Raw genomic sequence first — 13,460 nt, 5'->3', positions numbered from 1 at the left:
AAAGCTTTGGTTTACAGGAAGTGTGAACAGCATAGCCAATTCAGTGCACCCGGGAGTGGTAATGACTCCTCTTTGAGACATTCTACTCTACTCGTGAGTAAGTCATTAATTCTCCATGAACATATACATATGCATATGCATATTCCGCAGAATTTCATTGTCTAAGATGTTATTTTTAGGGTAAAAAACCTAAACAAGCCAAAGGGAGATCAATTTGACACAAATAAGTCAAAGCAAATTCTGTTTCAGCAATCCACCAAGTGGCATTTCTATATAGTTCGAACCAAATAGGTTCGAACTCACCTTCCACATAATTCGAACCAAATAGGTTCGAATTACAGCTATACGCCAAGTCTAAATAAATCGAACCAAATTGGTTCGAACCATAAGTTAATAATTCGAATCTAATAGGTTTGAATTACAATGAGCATAACTTTACCAAGTAATTCGAAATAGGATGGTTCGAATTACTATGAATTAAGTCACAGGAAGGAACTTAAGTTACGAACATAGTTTCCGCATCATGTCTTAATAAGAGTCCTACATTTTTTTTTGCCGGTGTGCCTTAGAGAAACATTTCGTTTAAAACTGCGGTGGCAGAACATATTCATTAAGTAAAAATTCATTCGAGGTACATCGCAGTGACGTTAACAAATTTTATGCGTCACCAAGCACAAGTAAGAAAACCGATAATTGCGGAATCTAAAAGCTAAATTGAAATAACAAAAGTACAAAAGCCGCTAATACATCTAATCATGTCCCCGTGTGTGCTCTGCGCCTCCGAGCTGTGGGCAACTCCGACATGTGTGGCCGGGCTGCCGACAAAGCCCACATCTCTTTGGCCGGTTCGGATCAGCCTCGTCCATATTGGTCCGTATTCGAGTGGACCTGGGACGACCCTCTCTCGCACGCCTCTTATTGGGGTCAGGGATGACAGTCGGCCCGTCATATGGTGGCCAGAAACCCTCCGGAATGGGAGGTGTAAAACCCATCTGATAGACACTGAAGACCGAACTAAGACGATACACCTGGTGGACATAAGGCTCCCATGTAAGCCGTGAGTAGGCACAGCATGCCAGTGCGTGGGGACACGGAAAATGAAGTGCCTGGAAGTATCCGCAGTCACATGTGCGAGATGCAAGCGAGACTCTGTAGGTACCCACTGAGAAAGAACCAGTCGGAGTTGTCTCTGCGACGGTGAACTCGGAGTTATCCCTGTCGTACACGGTAACCGTGAAGCACCTAGCCGTCTTCAAGTTGGCCTCTATACACTTCACCAAGTGCTGACTAAATTGTTGTCCGGTTCCCATCTGCGCCTCAGCCTCCCTCCCTTTGCGAACAAATAACTCGGCCAACCTTCCGTATGTTGCCTTCACTAGGGAGCACACAGGAAGGTTTCTGACGCCCTTGAGGATCGAGTTCACACACTCAGATATATTCGTCGTCATGTGTCCGAATCTACGCCCCTCATCACAATGCTGGGTCCACAAGGAATACTCAATCCGGTTAGCCCAGTCACACATCGCCGGGTCTTCGGACCTAAGAATATCAAACCAGTACTGGAACTCAACCTCGGTCTTAGCGTACGCCGCATTCACGAGTAGCCTCCTTGCGTCTTTGCCCTTAAAGGTGAGGGCAAAATTTGCCGCAACATGTCGAATGCAGAATGCCCGGTATGCAGATGGAGGTAACCAGCCTCCGTCAGGAGCCTCAAGGGCGGCCTTGATGCCGTTATGCCTGTCCGAGATAACCAGCAGACCTGGCTGCGGTGTCACATGCTCACGCAGGTGGGAGAGAAAGAAAGACCACGACTCAGCATTCTCACCCTCGACTAATGCGAAGGTGACGGGGAGTATGTTGGAGTTCCCATCCTGTACAATCGCGACAAGCAACGTTCCCCCATACTTGCCATACAGATGGGTTCCGTCAATACTAACTAGGGGCTTGCAATGACGGAATGCCTCGATGCATGGGGGAAAGGTCCAGAATAGTCTGTGAAAATAAGCTCGAGACTCGTCCACCTGTCCACCGACACGAACAGGGCTCGTCCTCAGCACAGCAACAGTACCAAGCATCGTCAACCGGACTCCAAACACCCACCTTGGGAGCTCGTTGTACGACTCATCCCAGTCACCATAGATGAAGGAAACAGCCTTCTGCTTCGCCAACCAGACCCTCCTGTAAGTCGGCCTAAACCCAAAGTGTGCGGCAGTGGCATTTAGGAGCACCTTGATGCTGACGGATGCATCAGCCCTAACCATTGGCATAACGAATGCCGATATCACATGGTAATCCAAACTCCTGTGGTCGCTGGAGATCGAGGTGGCGAGACAAGTATGCGGTCCGTTGTAACGTTTGACCTCCCAAATCCCCTTGCGCTGTCGGAGACTGAGCCGAATCAACCATGTGCACCCATTGCCGAACTCAGAACACTTGCCCACATACCGGCGATAGTCGGAGTCCACCACCTTGTACTGTACCCCTCGCCGTATGCTGTAAGTCTTGACACTTAACAGGGCCTGTTCTTTATCCGAAAATTGCTGACCAACCTGAAACTCTGTCAGACCTGCAGACCCTTCAGCATCTCTAGTGCCAAATCCAGCCAGCTGCCCAGCAACCCCCTCCTGCCTCATGGCATCCAAGTCCAAAGAGGAAAAATGCGGAGGGTACTGCTGCGTGCCGGAGTTAGAACCACCGACCACCCCAGCAGGCTCACTTGCTCCAACATCATCCCCACTGTCATCAGCAATCATATCCGGCTCGACGTCATCGTCCTCTGGATCATCCAAGAATCCATCTCCAACCCCAGCCGGTGCAGCACACTGTAAAGATGTCGGCAGATACTCCCGTTGTCTGACCTCGTCACCTACACTGCCGTGGAGATCCACAGCGAACGAAGGGGAGGCGACAAGTTAGACGGGTGGCTCGTACGCAGGGACAGAGGAAGATGCAACGGCAGGTCTGGAGCTAGAACCGGCTACCATGGTTAAAGTGGTGGTATTCCGGTTCGAACCCCCCGAGCTGGAAACCACGTCAACCAACTTTTGCCAACAGCTCTGGTGTCCTCACCTCTGGAAACTGACGGCGACAATTAAACATAACCTGCAAGTCCTCATCACTCCCGATCGTGAAACAATCGTACGTTACGGTGTTCTGGAGCACCGTGATTGGAAATCGATAAAAAAAAATTTCTTAACCCGTTTCACACCTTCCAGCCCGAGTTTCTGCAGTACAGAGCTAACAAGGTCCTCATACCTTGTCGTAGGCGTTACGATAATGCAGAGAGGATCCTTATCAGTGAACTTCACACCAGAACGAGTTTTCTTCTTAATGGTTCCTCTGTGGTGAACCAACACTGCGAAACTCTCCTCACTAGCCATGTAAACCACCTCTAATGATAGTAACTCACGTTCAGACCATATATATAGAGCTCTCATCCTCACTGATTCGAACCGCAATGGTTCGAAATATGCTCATTGTAATTCGAACCTATTAGGTTCGAATTATTAACTTATGGTTCGAACCAATTTGGTTCGATTTATTTAGGCTTGACGTATAGGTGTAATTCGAACCTATTTGGTTCGAATTGTGTGGAAGGTGAGTTCGAACCTATACATAGAAATGCCATTTGGTTGATTGCTGAAACAGAATTTGTTTTGGCTTATTTGTGTCAAATTGAAATCCCTTTGGCTTGTTTAGGTTTTTTACCCTTATTTTTACCTAAATGTAAAATATTGAATCGACTCATTATATTTACTACTATATTGGATGCATAAATCTTATTTGAATTAGATCCAATTTCATTGATTAGTAGATATGATAGGTATGAGTCAATGTTGAACTCTATACTTATTATTGTGTTTGGTTAGTATTCATAAGTCATAACACAAAATATATAGATACAATATGATAAAAATATATATTTGGTTACATTACGATAGAAATAGAGAAAAACACAGTTTGATTATAATACATATCAGATACGTCTTAAAAAAAATTTACTAATATTTCTATCACATATCTTGTCTCGCCAAAAACATAAGTAGTAGTTTACTTCATCATTATTTCTCTATGACAATAATATAATTTTGTTGTAGATTTTCTGAAGATGTTCACATTTTTCATATGGAAAAACTTTCCACAAGTAAATTCTATTAATACTTGCCACAAATTTCGTTTTTATGAGAATTTTTTACTAAAATATAAATATTAAAAAAAGTGTATTAGTCGATAACCTCAACCTCAGACCAATCAATCGAATATTGATTAATACGTAATCGATCGAACACTACTTGAAAACGGCTATTCTACTCAGAACTGAGAAGTTCTAAATGTTCCTGGAAATTCTTGCTCCCAAAGGACCGAACCTTTGATTCTTTCGAGTCTTTTTCTACCGTATTTAGAGAATTCCTTGTACTGCAGTACCAAAATTAATATAGAGATAACAATAATTTTTGTTCTCTAAATTAATTAATTTTAGTGTTGTGTGCCACAGCATGCTACCTTGCTCTGCATCCAAGCGTGAAAGGTGTGTATGGGAAATACTTTCTGGATTGTGATGAATTCCAACCAAGTACATTTTCCTCAAACGAACTCTTAGGTGATTTTTTACTCTGGTGATTCTCAGGTGGTTAGGTAATTTGTTAGTTGTGTTGTTAACATGTTTTTCATTGCAATATGTAGATTACTGATTGTCAAACATGTAAATTTGTTTGTTTCTTTCCAGAGAAAAGGACAATTTAGTCCCTGACCTTTTAACCCGAGGACATTTTCGTCCCTAAGCATTGGAAAATACATTTAAATCCCTGACGTTCCTTAAAATAAGACCGATCAGTCCCTCCGTCCATGAGCCATCCTCAGAACGGACGGAAAACGCTGAGATGGCTCCCCCTATGCTGACCTGGCTCATCGGCATTCCCACGTGGCAAGTAAGTGAGATGGAGGTTTTGAAAACGGGACACATTAGTCCCTCTAACACAAAACGACGTCGTTCTGCCTGGGGACATTAGTCCCTCAAACACAGGAGGGGCTTGAGGAATTGGAGTTACACACAGCTCTGCCCCCTGGAGTTACACACACCCCAATGGTGACGCCACCACCCTCACCACCACCCCCAACCACCCTGTTCTGACCCTTCACCTCAAAGACCCCATTTTGGAACAAAATTCAGACACCCTTTTCACACCAACACCAACAATGGCTTCCACAAACTCCACCAACTCCACCGACCCTCTTCCTTCCCCTAATGACATCGCCGCCAAAGCCCTCACAAAACGATTCGACGCACTCATCACGGTTCGAACCAAAGCCATAAAGGGAAAGGGTGCTTGGTACTGTCTCCCAATTTCAGCACAGGATTGAGGCCCGGTTCGGTTCCTTCTCCGCTTCCAATCTCAGTGGTCAACACCGGTTCGAACCATAGCAACAATAGCAGGAAGAGGGCTTCACCTGCATCACCTGTTCCTTATCAAAATCATGCCTTGGCAATGGTGGAGTCTTCAAAGTTTGGTCCTTTTGGTGGTGAAATTGGGTACACTCAGGTGCATGGTAACTCTGTGAACCAGCACCATCATCATAATCAGCATCAGCATCATCAGCAGCAGCAGCATTTAGTGCTGTCTGGTGGGAAGGAAGATTTGTGTGCTTTGGCTATGTTTGAGGACAGTGTGAAGAAGCTCAAGAGCCCTAAGACCTCACCTGGTCCTGCTTTGAGTAAGGAGCAGGTCAACTTTGCCCTTGAGTTGCTCTCTGATTGGTTGTGTGAGACTTGTGGTTCTGTGTCCTGGCCACAATTGAGCACAGAAAGTTTCAGGCTTTTCTAAGCCAGGTTGGTTTGCCTGCAACAAATACTTTGAGGCGTGAAATCTCAGGTCCAAGGCTTGATGCTAAGTTCAGTGAGGCCAAGGCTGAGTCTGAGGCCAAGATAAGGGATGCCATGTTCTTTCAGGTGGCTAGTGATGGTTGGAAGAATATGAATTGGTATAGTTTGTGTTGTGGTGCTGAGAATTTGGTGAAGTTTGTGGTGAATCTTCCCAATGGTACTAGTGTGTTCCAGAAGGCTTTGTTCACTGGTGGAGTTGTGTCTTCCAGTTATGCTGAGGAGGTTCTGTGGGAGACTGTGACTGGTGCCAGTGGAAGTGTTGTTCAAAGGTGTGTTGGAATTGTTGCAGACAAGTTCAAGGCCAAGGCTTTGAGGAACTTGGAGGCTCAGAACCATTGGATGGTAAATACTTCTTGTCAGCTTCAGGGGTTCATTAGTTTAATCAAGGATTTTAACAACGAAGGCTTTTGGAACGAGTTAGAAGCCGTTTATTCCATTGTGAAGGTCATAAGAGGAATGATTCAGGACATTGAAGCTGAGCGACCACTGATTGGTAGATGCTTGCCTCTTTGGGAGGAGTTGAGAACCAAGGTGAAAGAATGGTGTTCCAAGTACAACATTGCGGAAGGTCCTGTAGAGAAACTAATGTGTCCAGGGATTAATGTGTCCAGAGCAGAACGACGTCGTTTTGTGTTAGAGGGACTAATGTGTCCCGTTTTCAAAACATCCATCCCACTTATTTGCCACGTGGGAACACCGATGAGCCAGGTCAGCATAGGGGAAGCCAACTCAGCGTTTTCCGTCTGCTCTGAGGGTGGCTCATGGACGGAGGGACGGATCGGTCTTATTTTAAGGAACGTCAGGGATTTAAATGTATTTTCCAATGCTCAGGGACGAAAATGTCCTCGGGTTAAATGGTCAGGGACTAAATTGTCCTTTTCTCTTCTTTCCAATATTAAAGACAATGTTCCTAATTTTCTTTCATCTTTTTTGTCCGGCATGCTACCTCTGAACATGTTATAATCAAACGTTGGATATCAATTCGTTCGATAAACAAATTAGTTGATCTTATAGCATGGTAGAACTCCGGGATTATATTCATGACTCTTTTGAACATGTTGAAAGAAATGTTATACAACCAAATGTTCGAGATGCTATGAAGCCTGGTGGGTTGAACATGGGAAGCATGTTGAGGGTATAGTGCTGTTTTTAATGCAAATATATAGTTGTTAATTGAATACTTCAAACTGCAGTATAGACGAGTTGACTGCACTACCACTTCCTTGGTTTTCTTTCCTCTGTGCCTTTTTATCACGAAATTACTGTCCAAAATGGCTAATGCATACAAGTCATATACTAACACACATGGGAACATATATTCTGAAATGGTTAGGTTAGCAAAACTGTATAGACTACTAAATGATTAAGAGCTTGTCTAGTTGATTGGGACTATAATATTAGGATCTTGACTAGTTTTGAGAGCTTATAAATTTCATCTATCTAGTAGAAAGCTCTATGTATTATTCAGTCACGTTCATGAAGATGGATAGTGGCAAATCTTTTATGCAGAAAAACAGAAAAGTACTATAGAACTCTCTTTTGATTGATTTATTAAATCTATTTATTTATATGCAATTAAAAGTGATGAAGGAGTAGTACAAACATAAACTAGCCCACTACTGTGTAGTTCTTCAGAGCAAAAAGGCTATGTCATCCGTGCATACCTCTATCCACAGTCAATGAAGTCGAAAAGAACCTTTTCATGAATCACATTCGGCCTCCAAAATGATGGAAAAAGTGAAATTTTTATTATTCAGTTATAGGAAAATTTTAGGTAACAGTAAACTGCTCTCTTCTCTTCTTCGTATGGCTTAGTAGTCTCAAAGTCATAATACAAAGCATAGTGTGTTTTATATCTTCATCAATATTATGGAAGAGACACACTGCATAACAGATAGGAGAAAAAGAATAAAGCAGCTTATTTACCTCAGAATTTCAGATATGAGGTTTCTATATGCTACTCTTGGACACGAGAGAAGGTATACTCTGCTCGTACCTGAAGAAGTTAAGAGGATCAACCTTGGTCTTCACATTTGCCAACCTATTGAAGTTGTTTTTGAAGTACTTGAGACCCCAAAGGCTAGCTTGCTCATAGCTTGTGTAGCCAATGTTATTTACCCCAATGTCAAGGTCTCTATAGTTGAGATATGCAGCTCTAGGAGAATTTGATGCAAAAGGTTCCATATAACTATAAATCCTTGTAATCCACTTGATTTGTTTTTGTGCTACCTCATCTCTTCCTTGTTGGTCCCAAGAATCTAGGTAACCAACAAAGCACAAGTTTCCGGATCTATGTGGAAAAGGAAGTTTGGACTGAGGAATCTGATCCATTATTCCCCCATAAGGAAATAGTTCCATGAATGCAGCTTTCTCCCCGTTCTCCTTAAATATTTGCCATATTCCTTCTAAACCACTTTCAGGAATGGGGTGTTTCAGATAGTCGGATTTCCCTTTGTAACTTTGTGGCGGGCTTGGAGTTCTTTGCAGCAAAACTTGAAGGGATTTACTACTTGATCCAACCATGTAAACCGTTGACTCTATCCAACTCATCTCAGTACAATCTTCCTTGACCAAACCCAATTCTGGGAAGCGTTCTTGCATCAATGGTATGAGTTTATCCTTACCACCAAGAAACAGGGCTTCAAATTTGGCTTTTGTCGTTAATACGAGCCTGATGGCTAGGTCCTCATGAAGCTTACTTGCCATATTCTGCCACTTCATAACGAGCATAGTTGCATTTTGCTCCAAAGTCCTTTCAACTCTGAAAACTGTCACAGTTGGTGGAACTGGAACTAGTTTGACCTTCCATGCTAGGATGACTCCAAAGTTTGCTCCACCACCACCTCTAATGGCCCAGAAAAGATCCTCACCCATTGCTTCTCTGTCAAGAAACCTACCCTTCACATCAACCATGTGAGCATCAATTATATTATCAGCAGCAAGGCCATATTTACGCATCAAGTATCCATAGCCACCACCACTGAAGTGCCCTCCAACTCCAACAGAGGGGCATACACCTGCTGGAAAAGCCAGAGTTTTGCTTTTCTTGCTGATGCTATAGTAAAGTTCACCTATAGTTGCCCCAGCTTGAACCCATGCAGTTCTTGTTTCTGCATCCACTTCAATATTTCTGTAGTTTATGAGATCAATGATAACAAAAGGAACTTGAGAAATATAGGAGACTCCCTCAAAGTCGTGGCCACCGCTTCGAGTTCGAATCTGCAACCCATGGAGTTGGGAACAGATTATGGTGGCTTGAACATGGGAAGCATGGAGGGGAGTCACAATGACTAGGGGTTTGGGAGTTGTTTTGGATAAGAATCTATGGTTTTGAATGGAAAACTGAAGTATAGAGGAGTAGGAGGAATTGGAAGGGGTGTAAACAACCTCAGAGATTGAGGTGGAGTTCTGAAGTTGAAGACACTGAAGGAAGTGTTCATGATCATGAGTATGAGATGCAGAAGATGCTAATGAAAATAAAAGGCCAATTACAGCAACAGTCAAATATGGACTTGGGTACTTCATTTTTTTGTGTTTTTTTTATGGTGTTAGAATCTATATCACATATCAGTCATCTTAAATAGTGAAAGGATTAAAGGTATGGTGCAAAGTCTATCGTAAACAGTTACGGGTGAGGGTTCATCGTTCATGTATGGGTTACATCTTATTGGAGGCAAAACCACGAAGGGCTTAATGGTTGTGAATATGTGATAGAAGTGATTGTGTTTGTGTTTAATTTGCGGAAAAGTATAGGTAATCAATAATATTTTCGAACAATGTGTGAATAATGTGTTTTAATAGGGTTAAAAGAGTAAATTAATTTTAAATTTAATTAATAGCATTGAATTAGGGTTTTAAGGTAATTGCTATGATGTCTAAAAGTGTCTGTCTAACTTACCAAAAGGGGTTAAAAATTAGAATAATTCTCTACATACAAGTGATTTTCAATACAAGTCATACAAGTCATTTATATTCACGCCGTTTCACGTTTTTTTTTCCCTCTTCCGTGTCTCTTTTTCTTCTTTTTCGTAATTTTTCTCTCTCGTTAACATCATCATCAACACCACCTCTTTCTCCCTCTTTTTTAATTGAAATTTCTTCTTCTCTTTTCGTTGTCTCTTTCTCCTTCATCAAAATCACCAGAAAAAATAAAGAAACATTATTCAAGGTACTGTTTTACTGTTCTTCTAGATTTTTTTTAGATTGTCTCTGTCATGTGCCTAATTCTTAACCAGCAAAACATTAAAAGATTTCAAAAAGAAATATACTGTCTCCCCCTATATTGGGTGTATTTCTTAAATCATTTGGGTGTATTTCTTAAATCTTTTGAGTGTATTTCTGCAATCGTTTGGTTTATTTCTGTAACTGTTTGGGTGTATTTCTGTAATCCTTTGGATGTATTTCTATAATCGGTTGGGTATATTTTTGTAATCGTTCGGGTGTATTTCTGAAGTTACATCATTTTCAAAACAATTTCAAATCTTGATTTCAGAAACCATGAAAAAAAAAAACAGAAAGAGATCGACACGTTTTTTTTTGTGCCTTTTTTCTTCTTCTTCTTCTTTCTCCGTGCTTCCTCTTCCTCTTCTTCTTCTTTTTTTTTTCTCTCTGTGTCTCTTCTTCTTCTTTTTCGTAAAAAAGAAAACGAAGGTGAAACACGCAAAGATTGTTTAGTAACGCGCATGTTAGGCCCAACTTGTAAGACTTGTAAACAAAAATGACTTGTATATGTAGCACTCCTCTAAAAATTAATATTTAATTTTAAAAATATAAAAATAAATAATTATTAAATATTCAAAAATTATTATAAAAAATAAGTTAATAAAAAATTAGACACCAAATTATAGACACCGTAAAATTCACCTTTATTTAATTGGAGTAGTAATTGTTTCGGGTACATTATTTATCAAAAATCGGACCGTTCACCGACGCATAATGACGAAGAACTGAGAAAAGTAAAGTAGGGTCGTGGCTCGTGTAGGAGTAGGACTGTTCACTGTGCTCAGCTTTTTCATGTACTTGTATTATAATTTTTAATTTTTCAACTATGCCACTAATGTAGATTGAAATATAAATATTTATTAAAAATAAATTAAACTATAATGTATTTATATAGAAATATATATTAGTTAATTTTAATGTATTAATAATATTTTTATGTTTTATAATTAACTGATTAAATAGATAAATCATTCGTAACAAATACGAAGAGGTGGATTGTGCGGAAAATTTTTTGAAATAAATTGAAATTTTTATCTTAAATATTCAGAATATATTTTTGTTTTGGAATTTGAAACAACTTGGTCCACTGCAACGACAAACTTCATTAATTATATAAAGTTTGTCTAAAAAAAAGCGAACTTTATAAAGCCTATAAAAACAAAAGTGATCTCATTTTTTATTTTTTATTGGTGGCGAACCTCCCTTTTTTACTCATTCTCTTATATTCACTCTCAATCTCTTCTCTCAAGTTTCTCTTTTCTCATCTCCTTACTTGAAGATAAATTTTAAGTAAGTTATTTAAACTATTTTTTTGTTTTTAATTTATTTTATTTTTATATAATCAATTTAGAATAAAATTGTTGATTACACATATTAACATTAGATAGTATTAATGTAGAGTTAATTATTAAAAAATTGGAGTTCATTATTTAACATAATTTATTGAAAAATATAAAAATACTCATTTAGAACTAATTATTCAAAAAATATAGGAATAATTATTTTTAGATCTCTTGTTAGAAATATAGGAGTAATTTTTTAGAGTTACTGATTTAAAAATTATTATAACAGTTAAATAGATTTAATTATTTATTGATATTTTGTTAATTGTTTAGAATATTAGTAGTTTTTGAACTTTTTAGGTGTAGAAATTATTGTTATTAATTTTGTACTCATTTGATTTTAAATACTTTGATGGACTAAGGGTTAGTAGGTTATGAGGATACGTTGTATAGATTAGATCAGACAGAGCATATTGCTGGCATACTCGGTTAATTGGTATAATATTTAATTTTTAGTGTTTAATAAATTTAAAAATATGTATATTATTTTAAGCATATATTTGACATAAATGTTAAATATTTTTTAGCCTAATAGAGTGTTGCGGACGCATCAAAATTTACTGGCGAGACTTGACGAACGTATCAGGAAATATCTCTTTTGGGCTGGTTTCGAACATGTGGCATTCATGGTTGAGTGGGACCATGACTGGCCTTTGGTATCTGCGTTGGTGGAGAGATGGTAGTTAGAGTTCCACACATTTCACATGCCATGTGGTGAGATAACGATCACCCTACAAGACGTGACATATCAGATGGGTCTGAATGTTGATGGAGACTCAGTTAGTAGCTGCGTTGATGGTTGGGAGTAGTACTATGAGGGGCATTCCATGAAGGAGATGTGTCAACAGCTACTAGAACATGTACCAGGTCCGAACCACAAACAAGGTTAGAATAAATGGACAGTCAACATGTCGTGGTTCAGAGACACGATTTGTGGGGAGTTGGCCGAGGATGCTGATGTGTGAGTATCATTAGTGTCTTTGTATAAGATTTATATAGTAATTTGTTGAATTCTTGAGAAATCTAAGTGATTTACTCCTTATTAGATGCTACTTTGAGTTGTTGTTGTATTTTATTAATTACAGGTAGCATTCGAATGAAATTTGATAGAATTCAAAAAGAAGAAAACATGAGAAGTTTGTTGCTGCCCCTTGGCACTATACGCCACCTCACTGGCGTTTAGTGCCAGCACCTTAAAGTCACTATTGCATTCGGGCATGGCGGCGCTAAACGCCATCTTACCGACGTTTAGTGCCGGGGATGTTGAGAAGCGTGCCCATTCTGTAAGGGTGGCGCTAAACGCCGGCGCCGAGGACGTGAATCAAGGTGGTCCCCATGCGTGCAATAAGAATCAACGGAAGGCTTTTGTGATTTGATTTTAAATCAAATAATCAAATATAAAAGATTTGTTAGGTCTTAATTTAAGTTTTAAATCAATTTTAATTAGGACTATAGATAGGATAGAGATTCGCCCTTGCGGGAACTTCTCTTCTCCTAATTCCTCATTCCGTAATTTACACTTTTCACTCTTATGTTTTTATCTACACTATGAGCCACTAGACCTCCATTGTTAAGGTTGGAAGCTCTGTTTACTTTAATAGATTAATAATTATTTGTTCTTGTACTCTTGATTAATGCATTGATTTATGTTTAAGAATTAGTTTTGTTCTTCATCCTACGGATTAGTGTGTATTGAAAAAGAACTCTAATCTAAATTGAATTCTTTTTGAATTTTGGAAAAGCTATATCATTATAATTACAACTTGAAACCCTTTCTCACAACTCTTTAATTATCTGGACTTAATGTGATACGTGATATATAATTGCATCATTTTTGAATTATTAGGGTTTGTGTGGCTTATAAATCAGAATTTGAACTTAACCCTCTAATACAATTGATTGATCAAGGAATTGACGGTTGGTTGGATTAGAGGAGATTGAATTGCCTAGGAATAGGAATTCAATCACCTAGGATTTGTCATAAACTCAATCTTTGCATGATCAAGGTAGTTGAC

The 13,460-nt window shown here is 39.6% G+C and overlaps 1 protein-coding gene across 1 annotated transcript; it reads right to left on the bottom strand.

Moving 5' to 3' along the window:
- Positions 1–7,607: 7,607 nt before the first annotated feature.
- Positions 7,608–9,582, bottom strand: LOC112734544 (tetrahydroberberine oxidase-like). Its single transcript, XM_025783891.3, has one exon. It carries the CDS (start codon positions 9,404–9,406, stop codon positions 7,832–7,834), a length of 1,575 nt encoding a protein of 524 aa, XP_025639676.1. The 5' UTR covers positions 9,407–9,582; the 3' UTR covers positions 7,608–7,831.
- Between the last annotated feature and the right edge of the window lie 3,878 nt (positions 9,583–13,460).

The sequence above is a fragment of the Arachis hypogaea genome, chromosome 3 (genome assembly GCF_003086295.3).
Source record: "Arachis hypogaea cultivar Tifrunner chromosome 3, arahy.Tifrunner.gnm2.J5K5, whole genome shotgun sequence".
Lineage (NCBI taxonomy): Eukaryota > Viridiplantae > Streptophyta > Magnoliopsida > Fabales > Fabaceae > Arachis > Arachis hypogaea.
Note: the sequence above shows the minus strand (reverse complement) of the source record. Positions and strands in the feature narration are given on the sequence as shown.